Source organism: Mytilus trossulus, chromosome 2, assembly GCF_036588685.1.
Source record: "Mytilus trossulus isolate FHL-02 chromosome 2, PNRI_Mtr1.1.1.hap1, whole genome shotgun sequence".
NCBI lineage: Eukaryota > Metazoa > Mollusca > Bivalvia > Mytilida > Mytilidae > Mytilus > Mytilus trossulus.
This window is the reverse complement of record NC_086374.1, coordinates 5,833,316-5,858,755: the sequence shown is the minus strand read 5'-3', so window position 1 is coordinate 5,858,755 and position 25,440 is coordinate 5,833,316. Positions and strand designations below refer to the sequence as shown.

The following is a 25,440-nucleotide window of genomic DNA, read 5'->3' as shown; positions in this document are numbered from 1 at the left end:
TTGATACTTTATATTCCAGGGTTTGTATTTCCTATCATGATTTCCTTAAAAGATGGTTGCAGCTCACAAGGAATCTATTAAACCAAGAGTTCCATATGGTAAAGTTGCAATCATCCCTTCTTAAATTTATCGGACGCCATCACGAGTTTCACCAGGAAAGTGATCTACCGAAATAGACTATTTACCAGATTTGATATAACATGACCAACACGACGGGTGCCGCATGTGGAACATGGTCTGCTTACCCTTCTAGAACACCTGGAATCACCGCCAGTTTTTGGTGGGGTCCGTTTTGCTTAGTCTTTCGTCTTTAGATTTCTATGTTGTGTCTTGTGTACTATTATTTTTCTGTTTTTTCTGTTTTTTTATTTTTGAGCCATGGCGTGGTCAGTTTATTTACGATCTATGATATCTTTCGCCCCTCTAACAGTTAGGGGAATGAATTATTCTTCAGTTGTTATTAGTTTTGAGATAACCTTCAATAATAACTGCGAGTACTTTTATTTTGGTGCTTTGTTTAAATTATGTATGTAGTTAATTTTATTTGTTCTTCGTACCTATCTAATAATAAAATTGAGCCTGGTAAATATGATGAGTTCATATCACAAAACTTGCTTAATCTGTTACATTTGAAGTATCTGGACGATATGTTTGATAACAGAGGAGCAGAAGATACCGGAGAGACATTCAAAGTGAAAAAATAAAATGTCATTACCATTGCAAAATACGAAAACGAAAACCAATATATATAACACTTAAAAATACAAAGACTCGGCAACACGAACCCTACCAAAAATAGAGATGATCTATATTGCTACGGAAAGATAAGCAGATTTATCATTCCTGTAACTTAAAAAAGTGTATTGGAGGTCAATGAAGTCGATTCTGTTTTATATTACATATTTATTCTGAAAAATAACTTGCTGAATCTTCAAAAATTTTTTTTTATCAGATACACACATTTTATCAAAATATAAATAGTAAATGATAACAATATTTTTATCACATAGTTGACAATAACAAATACTTAATGGAATGTTGATTTTCATAAAGTGCCTATATAAATATAGTAATTTTATGTAACAGAATTATAGAAATCAAAAAGATACAGTATAAAAGTATAAAATACACTCATCATCTACAAACCTTTAGTTATCTTAATTAACTAATTTTTCTGCTGTTTGATCAGGTTGATCTCTCTTTGACGCATTTTCCCTGTACATAGTCTATTCTAATTGTATTTCAAATAAAAAGTGTGAAACATTAACAATATAACAATAAAACATGCTTAAACATTTCATGTATATACTTATTATAACTTTACATAAAACTACCAGACTTCGTTTCAACTCTTATTTTATTAATTGTTGAACTCAGTAACAACTTAAGGATGGTGAAGATTTTTGTTCAAATTGCATTCAGAATTTTTGTCCCAAATTTACCAACTACCCTTTCACAGCAAAATTTCAATTAAAGATCTAGGAAGCCGTCAAATTACATTTCATTTTCTCATCCGTACGGCAGATACAATTTTTACAGTTTATACATATAAAGCGTTTGAAAAATGATGAATATCACTCAGAAGTAATAAGGCACTTGATATATTCCAAATATTGTAATATCTATTAATTTTGTCAATATAACGAAACTATATGTAATTGTCAAACAAATGGGAGGTTTAGCTAGCTATACCAACAGGTTAAACCAAGATTCATTTTTGAGAGATGCCATAAATATGAAAGCGGTTTCCTGTTGTGCTTTTGGTTGATATAGGCAAGTGTTGAGATTTTAAAAAAACACACATATTTATTACCTCACAATCGATTATCATTCAGACATTCGACTGGTCCACAGACAATTTGAGGCAGTAAATTGAGGTTTTGAACTGAAAACGAATACCAGTCTTATGATTAAGTAGTCCAGGCAATGATTTAGTCTACACTTGACTCACCAATGAAACTCGGAAAAACAGTTGAAAACCGATTAAATTACAACGTTATAGAAGATTTTTAATCAAATATTCTAAACATTTATGCTTAATCAGGTCAATGCCACGTATGTATTGAAGTAAATAACCCTTCAAAGTGTTTCAAAACAGTAATGATGCTGAAAACAACTCAATTACAACAATATCCCGAAAAAGAGAACTAGCAAACCTTATTGACTTTGTTCATCTATTCAAGTTTGTTTTGATATGCACTACCGGTATCCTCTCTAGATTGAACACATTAAAAGTAAACAGGATGCAGAAATGTAGACACAACAACTATATAAAGTGTATACAAATATGAATCAACTTTCAATCACTTGTACATTAAGCACCAACCAATATTATCAAATGTACATTATACAAGTATATATATATACTTATAAAGTGTTGCACTTCCACTTCCATGTGCAGAGAATGTATTTCGATATACAATAGGTAAACAAAAATACTGCCTTAGGCAACTGACTCATCCATGTTATCATCCATGTTAAATTCAATGTCTTCGTTTTTCACTTTATACTTCTCCCCAGTTTCCGTACTCCGCTTAAACATATCGGAAAATCTTGATTTCAATTGACTTGGCCGATGCTGAAATAAATACAAAATATAGAATTGGCATGCAGGATTGGTTTCCAAAACAATATGTATGCTTGAGTGTCTGTTTGTATTGGCATCGAGAGAAAGTGCGACCGTCAATATACATAGATTTTAGTATGTTTTAACGATCATTCTGGCGATTTATCAGATTGTCCTAAAAAAACATTACACAAACGGTGTCTAATTAGTGAACGCAAACATAACAATTAATGAAAATAAACATTAAACAATAGATATCAATGTTTTAAGTATTTGCTGATGCATATAAAAGTGGCAACCGAGTATGTTGTGAACAGTTGATAATCCTTAACATCATGCAAAACTGATATAAAGAATCATGTTTGGGGAAAAATTATTACTTTCGCATTCTGCAATCTTGAAAGTTACAAAAATAATAATATTAATAACAGAAACTCATAATGTATACATCATCAATACTCAACTTTTTGGTATCAACGTTCCTATTGTAGATTATTCACACTGTGTTATTTGTTTTCACAGCGGTACATTACTGTTACCTTTTTATCTATACATTTTAATTATTGCACAGACGAAACTCACCTCTATAAGCCATTGTCCAGCACTAGTATTTGGGTGTGTATAAGCGTAATATACCCAACCACCAACTAGACCAACAATAAGCAGTAGAAACAGTACAATCGGGACTACCACAGCTGCTTTGTTAGAAGACTCTACAAAATAATATAACACTTAAATCTTGTATCGTACTTTTTAGACCTTTTGGATTTTAGCTCTTCATCTTTTATATAAGCTTTGGATTTCAAATATTTTGGCCACGAGCATCACTGAAGAGAAATGTATTGTCGAAATGCGCATATGGTGCAGGAAAATTGGTACCGTTAATGTTATTTGGTTATGTGCCTTATATTATCGTTGAATGATAAATATGTTATAAATTGTACAGTAGCATTAAATCAGTCCACAAATAGGCAGATTTGCCTGTCACTGCAGTTGAAAAAACTGAATTATTATTTCACATACCATTGTTGTTAAAGGCTTACACCGTTACCATAGTAATTCATAAAACACGGTGGAATGAACCAAAGACAATTGGCAAACAAGTAATTGCACATCAGTACAAACTTTATCAAGTCCTGAACCCATATTTATAAAAGGAATAGTTCCGTTTTATTTATAATTGTCAATTCCGACAAAAAATGTCCAAAGCAACCACACATATTGTATATATTTTTTATCCAAACAGCCTTTGTCTTGCAATCATATTCTGCAATGTACCAAACTGTCACAGCTGTGTCTTTATAGTATGTTGTATATCTTCTGATCATTGTATATAACTATTGTGCATTCACGTGTGTTTATCTTATTATAATGTTTATGTGCAAATAAAAAGAAATTCATTATAAAAAAAAGCCCACATAGTGTTTAAAACAAACTTTGGCTATTTTGCAATGTAAATATATAACTGTCACTTGATGAACAACAATTTTCCAGTAACGGTCATTAGCAATGCTGCTAGATAATGAAATAGAAAATATGTTAAACTATCAATCTTGTTACCTTTTCCTTGCGTATTACGTTGCACTTGAGGTTGATTTGATGACTGAAACAAATTAATAAATACATGTTAAGAATGGAAACATAGAGGTACATGATTATTATAAACATGTATTTTATAAGTACCCCGCCACGTCCACTTTTATTTTTTGTCTATCTGATCCTTTTCAACTGATTTTTATAGTTCGTTCTTATGTTGTACTGTTATACCACTGTCATAGGTTAAGGGGAGGGTTGGGATCCCGCTAACATGTTTAACCCCGCCACATTATTTATGTATGTGCCTGTCCCAAGTCAGGAGCCTGTAATTCAGTGGTTGTCGTTTGTTTATGTGTTACATATTTGTTTTTCGTTCATTTTATTTTTACATAAATGAGGCCGTTAGTTTTCACCTTTGAATTGTTTTACATTGTCTTATCGGGGCCTTTTATAGCTGAGTGTGTGGTTTGGGCTTTGCTCATTATTGAAGGCCGTACGGTGACCTATAGTTGTTCATGTTTGTGTCATTTTGGTCTTTTGTGGATAGTTGTCTCATTGGCAATTATACCACATCTTCTTTTTTATATTTAACAAATAGAAAATAATTAATCTACATCTAAAAATTATAACATATAAATTTCGTTATACAATTTTTCACATATAGTGTTGTATTTTATTTTGTGTTTGCAACTATAAGTAGTACAAGAGACACACCTGTGTCTATTTCGCTCTCCTGGTGAAATTAAAACTAAAGGCTCTAAAGAGTCTGCCGATCACCTTGGTCTATGATTACTAATTTGGGGAAGGGGGTGTTTGGTGCAGCAACCAAACAACCAGTTGTCCAATTCATATGAAAATTTCAGGGCAGACAGATATTGACTTAATAAACAAACTAACCCCAGTCAGATTTGCTCTAAATGCTTTGGTTTCAGAGTTATAAGCACAATCTACATATTACCCCTTTGTTCTATTTTTAGCCATAGTGACCATCTTAATTGGTTGTCTGGATCACCGCACACATTTTTTAAACTAAATACCCTAATACTGATTTTAGATGAATTTGGTTAAATTTGACCCCATAGTTTCAGAGTAGATCATTTTTGTAAAAGATTACAAAAATTTACGAAACATTGGTAAAAATTGACTATAGAGGGCAATAACTCCTTAAGGGGTCAACTGACCATTTTGGTCATGACACTTATTTGTAGATCTTACTTTGCTGAACATTACTGTTGTTTACAATTAATCTCTATCTTAAATGATATTCAAGATATTAACCAAATTCGACAAAAGTTCCTTAAAATTACCAATTCAGGGACAGCAACTCTACAACCGGTAATCTGATTCATCTGAAAATTTCAGGGCAGATAGATATTTTACCTGATAAACAATTTTTTCCCATGTCAGATTTGCTCTAAATGCTTTGGTTTCAGAGTTTAAGCCAAAATCTACAGTTTACCCCCCATCTTCTATTTTTAGCCATGGCCTTCATCTTGGTTGGTTTGCTGGGTCACCGGACACCTTTTTAAAACAAGATACCCTAATGATTGTGGCCAAGTTTTGTTTAATTTGGCCCAGTATTTTCAGAGGAGAAGATTTTTGTAAAAGTTAACGACGACGGACGACGACGAAGGATGAAAGACGCCAAGTGTTGAGAAAAGCCTTGGGGACATGTGAGCTAAAAAGTTATTTCTCCATGGAACACAAACTCTGCCGCTTGTAAATAGGCGTCATTCAACGCACCAGTTCAAACCTATTACATGTAACGTTTTGTTTCTTTGAAACTTAATGACAATTACTTTTTTCATACTGTCATTAGAGTTTACTTGGGGATTGTTTCTCTTCTGAACTGTTTACTGGTGAACTAGTTAAGGGGTAACTCTCTGTGCTTATTCTTGTTAATTTACACTTCAATTCTTTATAGTTCTCATGAAAACAATCAATACTTGTGAAATGCAGATCATTTTAGCATATTAAAATTATAACATAGTTCCTGTTGCTTTTAAAACAATGTCAATGAAATACCAAAACAGGTAAAAATCAACATTCTATGGGCAAAAACTCAAACAGAAAAGTGTACCGACAACAAACGACGGACACAAGAGGATGGCAAAATTACATTGCAAATAAATACCCAAACATACATACATTTACTGTTCATTTCTGCCAACTATTTACATGTATACCTTACCGATAGTGTAGTCGACGATACGGTACTACTTGGAGTCGTCGTCGATTTAGTAGAAGTTGGTTGGGTATTAGTTGGTTGAAAAGTAGTTGGTTTGGTTGTAGTTGGTTTAGATGTAGCTGGTGAAGAAGTAGTTGGGGTCGTCGTCGGTTTAGTAGTGGTTGGTTTAGTTGTAGTTGGTTTAGTAGTAGTCGGAGTAGTAGTTGTTGGAGTCGTCGTCGCTTTAGTAGAAGAAGGCAATGTTGTTGGTGTCGATGGAGTTGAAGGGGTTGTTGTTACTTGTGTACTTGTTGTTGCTGGCGTTGTTGGTATAGCTGTTGAAGCTTCTGTTGTCGTTGGGTTTGGTGTAGATGGAGGCATAGTTGTAGTTTTTGGTGGTGAAGTTGTACTTGGTGGTGTAGATGTACTTGGTATTCTTGTCGTTATTTGTGGTTTTGTTGTAGTAAGTTTTGTAGTTGATGCTACTGTTGTCACCCTACAGATATCTGAAGTATTGCCAGCCTAAAAAATATAAATAATCAACTTTATTTTAAATATTCATGATCACTCTATCGTCTTACTGTTATTTGTTTACATTAAAAATAATAGCTTGTGCAAATCGATTATTTTGCAAGCAGTCAACGAACAAGCATATGAAAAAATATTTTCAGGACACACTTTGTCAAGAATCTTCTATAAACACAGGATTTCAGGTGCTCATAATTGCTACAATTCTAAATTGCTTTATATAAGTTTTGTAACGATTTTTATAAAATTGTACAGAGTTTCCAATGCATTGATAAATGACAATATGAAGACTATGTATGGTTTGATACATATAATCACTATACTACAAGTAAGAATTCAAATTGTCAAAATTAATGTAAAAATGATCTTCCATTTGAAATTGGAAGTGTTACCGATACTGTTTTATTTAGTGTCACTTGATGAATGGAAAGAAATGAGAACATCAGACACTTCTAAACCATCGTCATGAAAGAGTGAGCAGTTCATGTAGCATATTGTAGATATAAATTGTGTTGACATCTTCCGTTTTAACTATCATCAACTAATAATTATTATTTAGTTTCCGTCAGAAAGACATTTAGGCCAGACAAAAGCTTGGATAATGGAGACAAGACCATAGCGCAGATTTTGTTTTACTTAGTAGTATAATTCTATTTACATCGCATGTTTCTTATTTCAACCATCCAATGGTGATTTTGAACCTCATATCATTCATATATCTTTATCTGCCTTGCCCTTAATACAATCATTATTATCATAACAGGAATAAATTGTTTAAAGAAGAAACGAATGGTATTCTAACATACTTTTGCCAAACACTCTGATTCACTCCATTCTTGTCTGTACCAGTCTAAACCATTAGAACATCGCCCAACGCTCGGACACCATGAACAATCAAAATCTATATCTCTAGATATACAATGATCACAACTAGTTGCCTGATTACATGCTGAAATACAAAGGATGATATAACCTATAATTCTATTTTTACCCAACAAAAAAGCTACAAATTACTTATCGTTTCTTAAAACGAACTTTATATCATTCATACACGGAAAAGCCTCCTGGTTTCAAGATTCATAGTTATTTCATTACAATCAATAACGTCAAACAAACTCGGCCATTGCGAACGAGTTGCAATACATATACACTGTAAGGCGGTGCCGAAGAAACATCACCATAAAAAAAATAACAGTAGGGAACGAAATATAGTCCTTTTTTTGCGGCGTTTCCCGTTTATAACTGAAATATCTATTGTAGATTTCCCCATCTGAAATTCTGTAGATCTTAACACTCTTCAACAATAAATAATAAAAAAAAATACGTAAGAGAAATATAAAAAGCACAAAGTCGTTTAATGTTCCCTTCTTTGAAACATTTTGCATTATCTTAAACTCCATTGAAACCATTTGATTATTTTTAATCAAACTTTTTATGAATATTATATGTAATGTATTTTATAACAAAAAACTTTATTGTCTGTTGGTTAGATTGAAAATATTTAAATTGAATACTTCATACTTGGTAAAGGATGAAAAATAACTACTGTATTATTGGTCACCAAAGACTTCTCAATGTCGACAGCATGATACTTATATATCCGTCTGTAGCGTATTCCTGAAAAACACAAACAGTTGTGAATTTCTATATCATTTGGTCTCTGGTGGAAAGATTTGTCTAACTGACAGTTGTACCACATAACGTTTTTATGAATACTTAAATATTTATAGATTATCGTTGATCATCTCAACGAGATTGATTTTCTCGCTTGAGCTGGAACAGCGAAAGTGAGAAAAGCAATCGAGTTGAGATGACCAATGATAATCTGTTTATCGCTATTTTACCTATGACGACGTTGTCAATTTCAATGTCAATTTCGTTAGCAACACCACGTGGTCTCCTTAGTTTCTGGCGATAATTTTTCCATCTCAAACGAGAACATGATATGAAAATTATCACAAAAAAGATCAAAAGAAAAATGCACAAAATAGCGATAATCGTTTTTATCGTATTAATTGTATACTTAACACTTCAAACTTCATAACATTAATACTGATTTCAAGATAGTTTAGTTTCCGCCTAAAACTTACGTTATTGTCTATACTGATAAACACAACCAACAATTCACTGTATTGTTACAATGTTATAAATATTAAGACATAATTATTTAAAAGTGATTCTGAGAGTTTCGCTGTGTTCATATCTTAAACTGGTGGACAGATGTCCCATTGGCATATCTTCTTCTTTTGATATGAATGGTACTTTAAAATATCTGTTTATTTATCGAAAAAATTGTCAACGGTATAATTTATAACATTTATATTGATTACAAGAGAATTGAGTATCCGCCTCAAACGTATGCATATTAGAATAATACTCAGATATAAGTCTATATACTCAACGACACATCCACTCATCGTTACAATGTTTGAAACATTTATAACCAGCCCAGTAATCAGCACCTTTGTGTTGAAATGAATAATCATTGAGTTTGTCATCATTATAAATTAACTGCTTACAAAACGTTGATTTTTTTTAAATACTAAGGCTTTCTACGTAGGGATAGATCACCTTAGCTGTATTTAGGAAAACTTTCAGGAATTTTTGGTCTTCAATGCTCTTCATCATTGTACTTTATTTGGCCTTTTTCACATTGTTGTAATCGTGCGTCACTGATGAGTCTTTTGTAGACGAAACGCGCGTCCGAGGCAAATATAAAATTTCAATCATTGGTATCTATGATGAGTTTATTAGATATAAATAGTAAATAGTAAAATTTTGATATAATATAAAACCACCCACCATTTTGAGTGTAATCCATATAGAATGCATCAGATATACCAAGTTTTACAGGATGATTGTCTGTTGATATATTCATAACGGGTGCTGGAATCTAAATGAAAACACATAACAACATTGTCATATTAAAGAATTAAACTTTTCATACCAAATGACATGTCTGCTGGTCAACAATTGGCAATTTTAGTTTTGGTTAATATATTTACTATATAACACTGATGCTTGTTAAAATCGAGTGTTAACAGTTTTTTATACAATGACATGAAATGGTGGCATACATGTTAGTTTTTTTTACGGCAATCGTTAGATGATAAAGTCGGCTTAATTCTAGGCGCAATATAAATTGGTATGTTTCAAGGACTCGTGTGACATATTTCTAAAAGTGTAACTACTTATATCTGTGTAGTTTAAAAGTTGTACCATTACTTCAGTTGATTTGTTTTCCTCGGGATTTTTTTGTAACCTGGATTTATTTTCTCTGAATTGATTTCTGACTTCTGAACAGCGGTACACTATTGTTGCCTTTATTTACTTTTACTTACCGTTTTGTATACCAGCATAATGCTACCGTTTTGAAATAATTTGGCCTGAAATCTAAATTGGCCATCTGCAAAAGAAAGTCGGTGATAATGTTTTAAGCATATAACGATACATTTTTTATTATGTTAATCTCCTCTGATCTCTGAATAACTATTCTTTACTGACATACTTATAAATAGTAATAACAATTATTTATCATGTTTATATATATATATATATATCTGATTCGGATAAAATGTATAAGTTGAATATGAACCCAAGGATAATGATAAAGATGTGAACTATTAAACTAGTCTCCAAATTGGTATTTTAAAAAGGATGCAAACTCCTCCCCTTAAAAACAAACTTGTGCGAATAATTCAATCCTTTCCCCACAATCGATCGATAAAGTCATCCTCGTAGAGCAGCCGAATATAACGACTGAACTAATCGGGCTACACAAAACAATTTATTTTACAACATGTCTAGTGTACTTCAGTGGCAAGATTAGAACGTCGTTAGTGGTTGTCTTAAAGGTGTTAATTACAAACGGAAAGTCCCTAACCAAATGGCAAAATCAAAAGCTCAAACACATCAAACGAATGAATAACAACTTCCATATTCCTGACTTGGTACAGGCATTTTCTTTGGAAGAAAATGGTGGGTTACATCTGGTTTTAAAGCTAGCCAAACCTCTCACTTGTATGACATGAACTTCCATATTGACAACAATGTGTGAAAAAAGGGAAACAGCATTTGACCTTGTGTTATAATCTTAATCACTAAAAAAATTAAATATGTCTACGAAGAAAAAACAGAAAGGCATATAGATAAAGCACATTAGCAAAAATAAAAGACAAAAATATACAAATACCGTAGCACAATAATGTAATAACGGGGTGCACAAGTATCAAGCTACGTCAAATCGATATTGCCAAAATAGACTAAACAGTAAAAGTAATACTTTACAATACAAATTATAGAACACTACGACACGTAATTTAAGATGATAAACACCGTCAGTTCCAAGAATTTAGACCACAAGACCATCGTGTATTATATGTGCAAATGATACGAAATATTTATCAAGAAGTTCTTGGTGTCTTCCGATGAACGTTTTTTTTTAGAAAAGGACGAGACGTTGTTTGATATAATCATGGTTCATCAACTTTCTGCTTAGATACTGGTGACATTCTACACATTCTGATTAGCAGCTGCACGCTCTTTAACACCGCATGAGTTTGGAAATGAATAAAAGTTATATTGAGAATTGACATAAGGATTATGTCAAAGAGACACAAAAAACGAGTAAATAGCAGAGTACCTGTGTAAAGTGTTATTAACCTTAACCAATTAACTACATAATGTTAAATGAATACAGTTTTGTTGTTGCATTGATTAACTTTTATGAAATTATGACGATGAATATGCACAAATGGATGCGTGTAAATTTAAATCTCGTATGAAAAATAAACTAAAACAACATGAAAATTCACTACAAATGAAATCACCGGAAAAAAAAGAACAAACAATAAATAATCAAAGGCAATGGAAAGTCTGAATAGTCAGGACATTTTTCCTTTTACTTCCTCAGTAAGTTTATAGTTAAAAGAGCCTTTGGACCTTTCCATAAAAGTTAACTCTATCTCAACTCAAAGTGTGTCTGAACATGCAATTAAAACAAGAACGACATTCAAATATCGAAATCTATTAAAGTGAAGTTATGTATTGTCTAAATACAAATTATTATGTGTTCGTTCGGAGTGTCTGTTAATGATGAACTTGCAGAACTTTTCGGTAAAATTTGCTTATGATGGTAATAATTCACACGCTTACATATTCTTCTTTTACTTCTTTTATCTCTTTTGTTTAGTGTAAATAACTAGCCTTGCTATCAAATATTCTAACATAAAAACAAAAATTAACAACAGAACCTAACCTATACCAAAACAATGTATACACTTACCCCAGCATAACTGTAAGCTCAACAATAACTTTAAAGCTACCCCTTAAGTATAAGATGGCTATCCTATTTCGTGTTATTGACTTCATCATTGAAATAAATCAGTTAAAAAATAGTTGCACTCTAAAAGTTTAATTCTATACTATATCAAATAAACATCAAAACAACAAAATTAATAGTTTATAGAAATTACCAGCAGGGTTACTTCCACCTTAAACAAATACAATGTAATTATTAATTCTGTATTTGACAACAAGATCTTATGATTTCGCACACAACTGTATGTTCATTTACATAGTTGATGAGTTAGGAACATAACTATTTTAAAATTCAAAAATGCGTTTTTTTGCTTCTAATAATTTGAAGCTGCTTATACCATCTTTTGAAAAAAAACTTAGGCTGCATACATTAAAATCGCGGAAATCTACAACTTTGTAGTAAAATAAATCTATATCTTTCCCCAATGAAACTTCTTAACACAGCATTCGGATGTTCACTCAAAATGTCTGGCATGCAATCGGAGATCATCGGCATGGTATGAAATACTGGTTTAAATACCCTGCTTGCTGTCTAACTAGAATGTATTTACGACTTACGATATCGCTGATCATTTAGATGAAGATTGCGCCATTCAATTACTACACTGTCATCTGAAAAAGATATATTATGTTCAGTGTGTGTATGTGGCATTTTTCCTGGCAAATTAAAATTGAGAAAGGAAATGGTGAATGTGTCAAAGCGACAACCACCCGACCATAGAGCAGACAACAGCCGAAGGCCTTGTTACAGTCATAATACAAGTTAGTTTACATAAGCATTCCATGTTGTTATCGTTCCCCAGAAATTACACATGTGTATCTTTCTTTGAGATACAGGCTTCTAGAGTAATTTGATCTATATTGTATAACTAGTATTTTAATCACTATTGACAATGGAAATGCTATTCATTTCATTCACAGTTTTATTCTCAATCTAATCATTCGAGACACTGTCATACATTTTTTTGTCACTGATTATTGTTTACATGATGCCACATTGTACATATATCTGTTACAATTGTTTACATAGACGGTTCTGTCAAACTTTCACCGATTTCCGTCGTTTTGGGGGATAAATAAAATATAATAAAATACTAGTATATCCTTATACGTTGAGACCTTTAACATGTGTCTGCCCTATTTTTAACGTGAAAATCAATCATAGTGAGTTCAATTTGATAATAAGCATTAACAACAAATGATACACGAAAAGATATATACTCACTATATTTCTTATACAATATATCTGAATTATTTGTTTGTGTATCAAAGTTCGCCATCAGTGGAGCCACATACTGAGAATAGGTCAAAAACTTGTGTACAAATGGAGCCATGTATATAAACCCTACAAAGAAAATCATCATAAATCTGATACTACAAAAAAGACAACATAAATATGAAATTAAAGTTATTATTCAAATACATCAATGCATTTTGATGAATTTTCCAAATTAAAATGTGAAGTTGTTGTTTTTCGACTACTTTATACAATGACAACAATTTCATTGATCTTAAATTGTTACTTCTGTCTAGTAAGCTTATGATAATAGAAATTAAGGAATACAACGATGACAATAGAAAAGTTTCGTATTAGGTTGTTCGGTAACACCTCTTCTCTTGACGGTTCAGGTCATTTGAATTTAAAAGACCTTCACCCAAAAATTAAGCACATTAATGGTCAGGTAAATCTAATTTTATATAAAGTGTGCTAGTTCTACGTGTTTGCAATATGAAAAGCTCGTTATAATGCAAACATCCAAACAAAAATCAACTTAGGTCGACTTCTCAGTTTGTAATTAGTTTCTTGCGTTTTGCTCTTGTTGCTTGAATATTTGCATTGATCATTTGTTAGTTATTCCAAAATTTAAAAATTCCGTTAATATTTAGTGTTAGTGTTACACAAGTTACCATTGAGACGTACCTCCTGTTGTAAGTTGTACTTTGGATATATTGTGACCGTAAAATGGCATTGTAAATGGCAATTCCAAACCCTGTAAAAAGCATCATAGCACAATAGAGATAACATGCAAGTCTTATGTATAGTCAGTACAACAATGCATATTATTAAAGGAAGAGGGTAATAATAATGTAGGAAATAAACACAATTGTGTATTGTTGTGTCTTTTTGTTTTAACTTTGTGTTTATACTTTAAGTATTGACCAAAGGATTTATGATAACTCTTTTCAGAATACGAAAAAAAAATGTATTATTTAAATTCGAATCTGATAAAACTAGTCTTCTATACTTCATTCATAACGCAGTAGGTTGGTGAACATAATACATAGTTCATGGATGGATGAACACTGAATGACCAGCGACAAATATAACAATATAACAAACATATTCAGAACGATTATGAATGCCTCATAAGAATACCACCTCCTTGGTACTTGAATGACAAACTGCGTCGGATTTTGTTATTTTTGTGAGTTATGTAGCTCTACTTTAGACGCAATATTTATAATGGAGACCGTTCAATTACTGTTCTATCATGCTATCATTCTATTACGCTATCGTGGCAAGTACCCATTGGTAATATGTAGCATAACAATGAATAAGAAAGATAATATACCGCTGACGATAAGTATTTAGCATTCGACAGGACCACGTGAGTAGTATGGTTTTCAAGTTCATCCCAATAGACGCCATTACCATCATGAATAACTGTAGAGTTGTAATACTGATGAGTGTTTGATTGCTGAAAAAGGAGAGATAAAATTGTTTGTATAATACAAGGCAGTTTGCTAGAATATCTGAATAACGGTGTGAAGGTCAATACTGATGAGACTGCTGGAGTAGAACAACAAATGTGTGGAGTTAAAAAATGAATAGAACATGTTTGTAGGAATAAAATATGCTAAAATTGGTGGAGTTAAAAACTGAATAGAACTGATTTAAAGGAAATAAAATATGCTGAAATTGGCGGAGTTCAATAATGATGAGAATTGAACTGCTGGAATGGAATCAAAGCTGCAGGGTGTTATACAGCAAATATATTCATATCAAACTGTAAAACAAATATCTGAGATAAACATTCTTGATAGTTATTAACCCCTTATCAAATATTTGATGCCTTTAGTTTAATAAAAAAAAATCGAATTTTGCGGTGTCCCTGCTCGATACATAATAATAATTACATTAGATGTATGTTTCATTATAATACGTTATTCTGATTTGCTAACTGCAATCTCGCGTTATTCCTTATTCAATTCCATTGCACATAAAATTTATCATTCGTGATGACACAAGGTCACACAATAAAGTGCGCAGGTAAATTAAATAAAAACTTGATAAAAATCGTGTTTTCATGATCCTAGCTCAAAAAATGTATTTATAAGTATTGAATGCTTCTTTTTGTAACATCATAGGGTTGTAAAAGCGTTGACCGAGCGCACATTTTTAAAGTGAAGCGCTTTCGCGCTTCATACAAAATGTACTTCGGTCAACGCTAGGGATATTCTGGTACTTAACAGAAAACCATGGCCGTTTTTGGCACAGCTTTTTTGAACTTTTGGTCCTCGATACTTCTGTTCAACTTTGTACTTGTTTTGGCTTTCAAACTTTTGTATCTGGGCGTCGCTGGTTAGTCTTGTGTGGACAAAGCGAACTTATGGCGTATTTAATTTTTTAACTTGGTGCCTTATTTTAGCTATTATTCGTGTGTTTCTTTGTCAATTGTGTTCTCCTATTTATTTGTATTGTAGTCCTGTAATGCTGTATTGTTATTTCAATGTTATATTTAACATGGTCATAAAAGAGTGAGGTTTGGCATGCCACAAAACCAGGTTCAACCCACCATTTTTTCAAGTTTTTGAAAAATGTCCTGTACCAAGTCAGGAATATGGTCTTTGTTATATTATAGTTCGTTTGTGTGTGTGTTGCATTTTGGCGTTGTGTGTCTTTTGTGTCGTTTGTTTCCTCTTGTGGTTGAGTGTGAATTCACATTATAATAAGACGTTTCACGGTACTTTTCTATCCCAAATTCAATTGTTTGGTTTTGATGGTATATTTGCTATTCTCATCGGATTTTGTCTAATGCTTCGTTTTTGTGTGTGTTACATTTTAATGTTGTGTCGTCATTCTCTTATATTTAATAAGTTTCCCTTGGTTTTGGTTTGTTATCCGTACTTGGTTTTTTTCCTATCGATTTATAAGTTTTGAACATCGGTATACTACTGTTGCCTTTATTAACACCTCAATAAAATTACAAAAAGAAGCATTCAATTCTTAAATGAAGACAATAAATGAATATCCTAGTGCAGTGAGCTTAAAAAGTAAAACACTTTTTTTTCTTCAAAACATAAAAATAAAATATTCAAAGTTTACAAAGTACGGCAACAATATCGAACTTTACTTTTAGTACATGTTTTTTTCGAAATAATAATGCACTAAACATGATTTGTATACCAGATAAACCCAGGAACTGTTATAATTCGTATTTCATGTCTTAAAAAAATATATTTCAAGATATTTGGCGTCAAATATGCTGACCAGAACTTACAACCGTCATCAAACTGTTTAAACTGACGTTTACATGGTGACCCAAATTCATCAAGTCCCCTATTGGTTTGCTTTTGAAACAAAGAAAAAAAAGTTTGTTTAATTATGGAAAACACACAAATATAAATCGATCAATTGAATATCACATTTTTATTATATTGATATTGTAAAAAATGTAGCTGCTCGACACAATTTTGATGAAGCGTTTTGATCTTGTTCGCTGCGCTCACTCTACAAAAAGCTTCATATAAAGATACATGAATTGCATAAATCTCTTATACGTTCTCTGAAGCATGGTAAAATAAAATTATACAGTCTATGAAATAAAGAAATTATTAGGTTATTCGTTTGTCAATTAGATGTACTTTTTCAACCTACATGCAGCTTAAAATGTTTCAAGGCAATGTACCTGTATAAATAGACAAGTTTTATGAGATGATAAGTAATTTGTACCCGACAACGTAGTACGGTACATACTTTACTGTGAAATTTGTTTTAAAGTCAAATAACATAACAGCTTATATCTACGGTTTTAAGATATTTAACGTTTTGTTAATTGATTTGCATAAATCTATGTTAAAACTTCAAATGAGATTTACAATATTTTTATGGGGTTATAATACGATGTTGACACGGATACAGCGCGAATAGAAGGATGTTGAATACATAATGAGACTGTAAAAAAATAATGCCATAAAAGACAGCTAATTAAATATGAATATATACGGTCATTGACTATTACGGACCGGTAAGCTTCTACATGTTGACACATGTATTCTAAATCAAACACAACAAAAGACGTCAGAAATTTTCTTAGTCTGAATATTTCTTTTCTTGATAAGCAACATAATTTCAAGGAAATACGACAGTTGTTACACGCGAGGCTGTCGGGTAACTACTTTTGGTAGGAGTTCTTATTGACCAAAATGACATAAGTTTTTTTTATGCTTTATCATATGTATGTTCAGTTTGTAACCAGATACCTGATACTTATTCCTATTTGGGGATGTTCCCATATTGAATTGCTTACTGTTGTGAATCGTAGTTTTTTGGTAAATCTTTTAGAAAAAAAAAGAAAATATACCCACCTACATTCAATATAGAGTTTGACATATTTTTGTAACTTATTTCTTGTTCAAAACAAATGTTGACATTTTGATTTAATTAATTAATGTTAAATGTCGGCGGGTTGTCATATCTGATTATCTAGATATATGTCCACCCGGAACCCTATCAATACACCCACAGTCATAAACATGAGGAAGAGTTGTTCTTTTTCACTTTTCAATCACAATCGATCTTAACTTTAATTGCCGATGGATAGACTATGATAAATATTGCAAATGCTGAACCTTTCAAAATGCAATTAGTTTACCTCTTAATAATATATAAATAAAGTCACTCATTGCAATCCTTTGAAGTAGAGTGCATCCGAGATTGTTAAAGATCGGAGGTATACAGACAGGATTATATTTCGACTGATGTCATCACTGACGGCGTGTTATGGGCCCTATCACAGGGAGATTAAACATTACAAACAGTATAAGTGAACGGCATTTTTGTTATTATGTCAACTTTTAATACCAGTAAAAAAACTTACAACAACAATAAAAGTTTTGAAGAGATATGCATGCATACTTTAAAAAAAGCACAAAAATGTCACGCCTAATATTACTTGAGTATTGTATATAAAAAGTGTCGTTTAACGACATATATTTTTTCATCTAATACACAAAGTTCCAGGCATATTTTATTCATCGTGTTTACATAGCTCGTTTAAATGTTAAACTAGGCATAATTAGCATAACAGTTATGCCATTTTTTAACCTAAAAAATAGAAATAAACACAAACCTTAACGTATGTTGTTTGTGGCGGGTTAAACGTAGTTTCTTTTGAAACTGTAGTAGTTGCTGTTGACAAGCCCTCTGTTGTTCTACTTGGTGCTTTTGTTGTAGGCGACTTTCTTGTTGTACTTGGTGATTTTGTTGTAGACGGCAGTTTTGATGTACTTGGCGCTATTGGTGTAGACGGCAGTCGAGTTGTACTTGGCGTTTTTGTTGTAGACGGCAGTTTTGATGTACTTTGCGCTATTGTCGTAGACGGCAATCTTGTTGTACTTGGTGCTTTTGTTGTAGACGGCAGTCTTGTTGTACTTGGCGCTTTTGTTGTAGACGGCAGTCTTGGTGTATTTGGCGCCATTGTAGTAGACGGCAGTCGAGTTGTATTTGGCGCTTTTGTTGTAGATTTTAATCGTGTTGTACTTGGCATTTTTGTTGTAGAAGGCAGAATACTAGATATGTTTGGAGTGGGCTTAATAGTTTGTGTTGTTGGTTTAATTGATATATTACTGTGTGCTGTCGTACTTGAAGACCAACTGTTTTCCACTTGTCTTTTTTCTCTCCGATCATCATGGAAAGAAATAACATGACTTTCCTGTGCTCGTTCAGAGTCTATTGTGTACTCTATTTTGTGTTCTACAAATAGTTTTCAAATGATTATGTATGATAAACAAAAAAAGATCTAGAGTTACATGAAACATTCCAAGACGTCGACCATGTAATATGTATTCCTTCTGTAGTATGAAAGGTAAAGCGATATTTTGTTCGTTTAAAACCAAAACAGACAACGGGAAATTCTACCTTAGACTTAATCATTTATCTTTATTCTTATTTTATATCCATTCTAGGAAAATTATTAACCCATGTTTTAGATTCAACGTGCATATAAGCAGTTCTTCCACGTTCTATGATTGAATTAAAAACATTATTGTTTCATAAAACAACAAAAAATCTTAACTGAGTTCTGCCAAAAAAATATTTCATGTCTCCAGGAATCGAAAGTTTGACTAACAGATTTTACGTTTGGAAACAAAATTCTTGATTCTCGTACTAATAAAAATTAAATATTTTAATACCAACAAAATCATCTTTAAAATCATAAAACAAGCTGAAATACCACCATTTTAGAACTTGTCCTGATTATTCGATTAAATGTGACCCGACATGTCGACATTTATGTATGCAAAGCTAAACTACGAACGCTTGATTGTTTATTTAATGGATGAATTAATAATGGTCAATATGTGTTTTTGCTACAAAAGAGTTTTAATGGTCAATATGTGTTTTTGTTAATAAAGAGTTTTAATGGTCAATATGTGTTTTTGCTACTAAAGAGTTTTAATGGTCAATATGTGTTTATGCTACCGACACGTTTGTTCTCCATCATAGCTGACAAGGGTTGTTTTTAAAAACACGTGGTCACGGCTATGCATGGAAGTCTGTTTCATACGACAATAACTGTGTATTGATTTGATTAATTACATAAATCTATATGCAAACTAATGGGAATGAACATATAAACAACCTCCATCATTTTAACTTAATATTTCTCGTGATGTTTTTTACTTTGTTTACTATATATCTTATTTCACTTCGTTTTACTCGGTCACTTAACCGTAAAGTCACGTTAAATGGAATGAATTAGAAATGTGTTATATATAAATTGTATAGATTTAATGCTACTGTTTGATTTACATGTTACATATCAATTGTCCGGTTTTCAATGTTTCGAACAAGATTAATTAAGATTTTTTCAGTATCGTTGTGTGTTGTTCTTTATTGTTGTGTCATAGCTCTTTCAACAAAAACAAATATATAACAGAAAAGGCTTTTTTCTTAATCTTTAAATTTAGAATAAGAGACACTGCTTTTACTGTAAAGCCAATTTGGGAGCAAACTATAATTATAAGCACTTGTAGGTAAGAGAATCAATATTCATAATCAATGAAACAAACCATCAAAAAATGAATAGAATTGATTTTATAACACTATTTTGCATACGACCATTTATATAACTTATTCCTTAAAAAAATATTTATGTTGAATTCTGGTACAAGATATGTTGGTGTGTCAGACCAAAAGAAATTGCAACTTCGTATGAAAATAAAAAAATGTTAAGCTTGAAATCACAGATACATTGTAGTAATTATTTACTTACCATTCGAAGTTACATAAGCTATCCATATCCCAAACATACACAACTTGAAATACATGTTAATGCTTCATTTCATGCTCCTATTATAGATCTCTTAACTTCACTTCCCTGTAACACATTTTTCTTCTTAAAATAACATAAAGTAATAGGAAGTCTTTACATAGAACTTAAAATTAAATGGACACAAAAGAAACATATACTCTAGGTATTTATAAATAGATTTTTTTCACATATAAACTAATTCACCCGTAAAGTTCGCTATTTACATGGAAAAAATATTTATCGGCCATTGAACGTGTCATTTGTCATCAAGTAAACATGAGTTTTAAACTACATTTCAAATAACAATTGGATTAAAATCACTGAAACAGACAGATTTGATAGACGTAGGCAGAAATGAACATGATATTGGCCGGATTAAATTGTGCATGTATATATGATATTGGGGTGTTTCCTGTACACTTAGAATTTATTTTTTATCATTCATTCATTCTTTTTAACTAGTACTAATTAATTTTGTTTTAATTCAATTCTTTTGAGTTGTTTTTTATTTCGTTCTATTTTACCAGTACAAAATAGAAAAGATTCTAGGAGGACATCTAAACTCATAAGCCTAGAGAAACTAGCAACGTCATGGCAAATAAAAAAAGACGACTTAAAGAAAACAAGTTAAAATACTGCATAGAAAATCAAAGACTGCGAAACACTAAGGATCACTATACGGGGCGCCGAATGGGACTCTTGTGGTTTTGTACAAAATTCAATTCTGTCATAACAAAATCATTTTTGTCTTACAAAACTATGTGCTACAGACTTGTTTTGTGAGAACTTCAATTTTGTGATGACAAAATTCATTTGTGTAGACAAAATTCATTTTTGTAGACAAAATTCATATTTGTCATGACAAAAGTCAATTTTGTCTTAAAGGTAAGCAAATATAAACATATTTGCATACAAAATTGACTTTTGTTACCTGATATGGAAATTAAATCACAAAAGTCAATTGTGTACGGTAAGATTCAATTTTGTGAGACAAAATTGACTTTTGTGAAACAAAATTAACTTTTGTGAGACAAAATTGACTTCTGTGAGACAAAATTGACTTTTGTGAGACAAAATTGACTTTTGTGAGACAAAATTGACTTTTGTGATACAAAATTCAATTTTGTCATTTTTGTTGAGACAAAATTCAATTTTGTCATTTTTGTTGAGACAAAATTCAATTTTGTCATTTTTGTTGAGACAAAAGTCAATTTTGTTAATTTTGTTGAGACAAAAGTCAATTTTGTAAATTTTGTTGAGACAAAAGTCAATTTTGTCAATTTTGTTGAGACAAAAGTCAATTTTGTGACGACAAAATTCATTTTTGTGATGACAAAATTCAATTTTGTAACAACAAAATTGACTTTTATGAGACAAAATTGACTTTCGTGAGACAAAATTGACTTTCGTGAGACAAATATCAATTTTGTGATGACAAAATTCAATTTTGTTAATTTTGTTGAGACAAAATTCAATTTTGTTAATTTTGTTGAGACAAAATTCAATTTTGTCAATTTTGTTGAGACAAAATTCAATTTTGTTAATTTTGTTGAGACAAAATTCAATTTTGTCAATTTTGTTGAGACAAAAGTCAATTTTGTCAATTTTGTCTCACAAAAGTCAATTTTGTGTAACAAAAGTCAATTTTGTGTAACAAAAGTCAATTTTGTGTAACAAAAGTCAATTTTGTGTAACAAAAGTCAATTTTGTGTAACAAAAGTCAATTTTGTGTAACAAAAGTCAATTTTGTGTAACAAAAGTCAATTTTGTGTAACAAAAGTCGATTTTGTATGCAAATTAGTTCACAGAAACCAAACTTAACTAATTTAAATACAAAATTGACTTTTGTCGCTCAATTTTCAAATTAGGTAACAAAAGTCAAGTCTGTGTAACAAAAATGAATTTTGTCATGACAAAAGTGACTTTTGTCCGTTGATAGATAATTTTGTATGACAAAATTTCAAATTTGTAGTATGATACAAATTTTGTTAAACTGAACTCATTTTTGTTGAACAAAAGTCACTTTTGTCCGTACAAAATTGAATTTTGAGTACAAAAACACAAGAGTCCCATTCGGCGCCCCGTACACTAAGGGTTTATCTTTGGTGCACCTGAGGTAAGCAGCCACTGTTTCACAAGTAGCACCGGTCATGTTACTCGTGATACGTACCCAATTCGATGAGTAGTTTCATCGGATAATGCTACAATTAAGAGGATGACATTTTAAATGTTAAAACATTGCTAGAGACAACAAAAAACAGTCCATTTATATCCAGAGTAAAACATTATCTTTTTCGTTGCTTGCTATATGTACCTCTATTGCCAGGTATTAATGTAATCATTACCTGATCGATATAGCTTCTTTTTGTATCTCTATTTCCACGAGTTTATTAATTCATTTACTGTTTTGTTAAGTTTCTTGTCGTATCACTTTTGCCAGATGTAAATGGAGTTTTGTTTGTTCAGATAAAAACCCAGCTGTTAACCTCTATATCAATTCCACAATGCTCCTATCATAACTTCATTCTAATTCATAAAATCTCCAGTCATACCTCTATTTGTCTTTTATACCCTTTATTATTATTCAACAAAGGCTCCTGTAATACCTCTATTTCTATTTCACAAAGGCTTCTGTCTCACATTTATTGCTATTCCACAATAGCTCCGGTCATACCTCTTTTCATGTTCAACAAAAATAATCCAGTCATACCTCTAAACCTATACCACTAAAGCTCCTGTCTTATCTCAATACATATTCCACAATTATAGCTGTGTCATACTTATATTTTCTTTTTATAAAGGCTCGTGCCATACCTTTATTGTTAGGTGTTAAATGAAGCGATTGTAATGCTTATGCTCTTTTAATACCTCTATTGCCAGATATTAATTGGTGCAGTAACCATGCCTCTATATATGTGCCACAAAAGGGTCAAGCTATTTCTGTACTATTTCACAAAAGCTTATGTCATACATCTCCCCATATAGAGGCTCTTCGGATACCTTTTTTCCTATTCTTTAACGGCTCTTTCTAAACCTCATATTCTATTCCTCAACCCCACCATGTTTATGTTAGAATATATTAAGTAAAGAGTCCCGCCGTTAATCCCTTAATTTTTGAGATTCCGATTACATTTTCGATATACTTCGGTTCTATTTGAAAACAAAAAGTTAAATAACAAAAATACCGAACTACGATGAACATTAAAAAATGAAACTTTGTAATCAACTGGTAAAATCAAAAGCTCAAGCACATCAAACGAATGGATAACAACTGTCATATTCTTGACTTGGTACATGCATTTTCATTTGTAGAAAATGGTGTATTTAACATGGTTTTATAGCTAGCTTAACCTCTCACTTGTATGACAGTCGCATAAAATTCCCGGATTATTTTGACAATAACAAAACAAACAGAAATAAAAGATAAAAATTCAAAATTGAGGTACATCAGTCAACATTGTGTTATAATCTTAATCCCCATAAAAAACACATCTAACAGGGATTTTAACGTATTTTAAATTCGAGGTACATGTATAAAAAGTGAGGCGGAGAAAGCCGTGTCTGTTGTTTCTTTAACCTCTATTTCGCTAATGGAATCCAATCAGAAAAGTTTGAATTGTTAATGGAAAGAAGGATCTTATTTTTGACAAGTGTCTGAAGGAACTCCGATCATATGAAAATAATAAGAGGTCGATAAGGAGAGGCAGTTTCCTTAATCTTATAAGACTGTCAAATATAACGGAACAGCTCAAGGAGGGGTCGTATATTTTCGTTATTTACACTGCGAAAGTAAGTCAAAAGGATTATTTAACATTTACTCCCAAAATGAGAACTTACCATGAATATCGTACGATGGGTTTTCTCAGTGATTGGTGAGTCTATTACTGAATAATTTATGATCCCATCTATCATCAAAGTACTTTGGTTGAATTTTATGGACTTGTTAAATTGTTATATAAGCTGTTCCGATGGCTTTGTTTTTTCCAATAAATGTGAAATTATGTTAGTTATTTTATCATTTATTATGCTTAAGTAGAAAACTTTTCAAATTAAATCAGATTTATAGCGACAACGAAGGTGTATGATCTTTTGTTGTTAAACTTTATCTTCTCACTTAATTGTGAGAAAACTGAACCGTTATTAACAATTACCTGCATTCTACAAGGACTTTATTTATTTGGGACGGATACTGACTGTAATTTTCGCGTTAAAGTACAAGAAACAGGATTTTGTTGGACAGAATACATTAATATTGATTGGTAAACAAGGCAAAGACTTAAGTTAACAACATCCTTCTGTCAAGGTAAAATGATACAAACGAATAGAATAAAGAAAGAAAAAAAATAGTAAAGAAAACCAACAACATAATTATATTGGAGTACAGTCCAGTAAGATCACTACATCGCCAGTCATTTGATTTAAAACAAATCATCGATTTTTTTTCCATTTCGTGCAATGGTACGAACTATGTCTTAAAATATACACACCAAAATAATGACAAAGCGGTACGACCTTCTCTTTCCCATTGGCATTGTTCCTTACTTGAAAAGGCTCCCATGGAATAGGCATTTATTTGTTGACTCCTTAGTTAAGAGCATATTTACAGTGTCATCCAAGAATCATAAAAATAAGGCGATGTGGTATTATTGTCATTGAGATAACTATTCATGATCAAATGAATGTAACTTACATATCACAAACGACCTTCATCCATACCCTACAGTTAGACATAACTGGCCCCGAAATGACAAAATGTGAAACAATTTAAAAATACTTAAATAGTGATC

General features: G+C 31.7%; 1 protein-coding gene across 1 annotated transcript; it reads right to left on the bottom strand.

Moving 5' to 3' along the window:
- Window positions 1–934: 934 nt before the first annotated feature.
- On the bottom strand, window positions 935–20,847 carry LOC134706356 (uncharacterized). The gene is made up of 14 exons (XM_063565224.1): window positions 20,615–20,847; window positions 18,470–19,092; window positions 14,690–14,815; window positions 14,038–14,107; window positions 13,342–13,461; window positions 12,675–12,728; window positions 10,139–10,203; window positions 9,600–9,690; window positions 8,319–8,414; window positions 7,604–7,746; window positions 6,294–6,791; window positions 4,127–4,169; window positions 3,149–3,279; window positions 935–2,578 (listed from the first exon to the last, which is right to left on the bottom strand). The coding sequence occupies exons 1-14, from the start codon at window positions 20,667–20,669 to the stop codon at window positions 2,444–2,446; spliced, it is 2,250 nt and encodes a 749-aa protein (XP_063421294.1). The 5' UTR covers window positions 20,670–20,847; the 3' UTR covers window positions 935–2,443.
- Window positions 20,848–25,440: the final 4,593 nt, after the last annotated feature.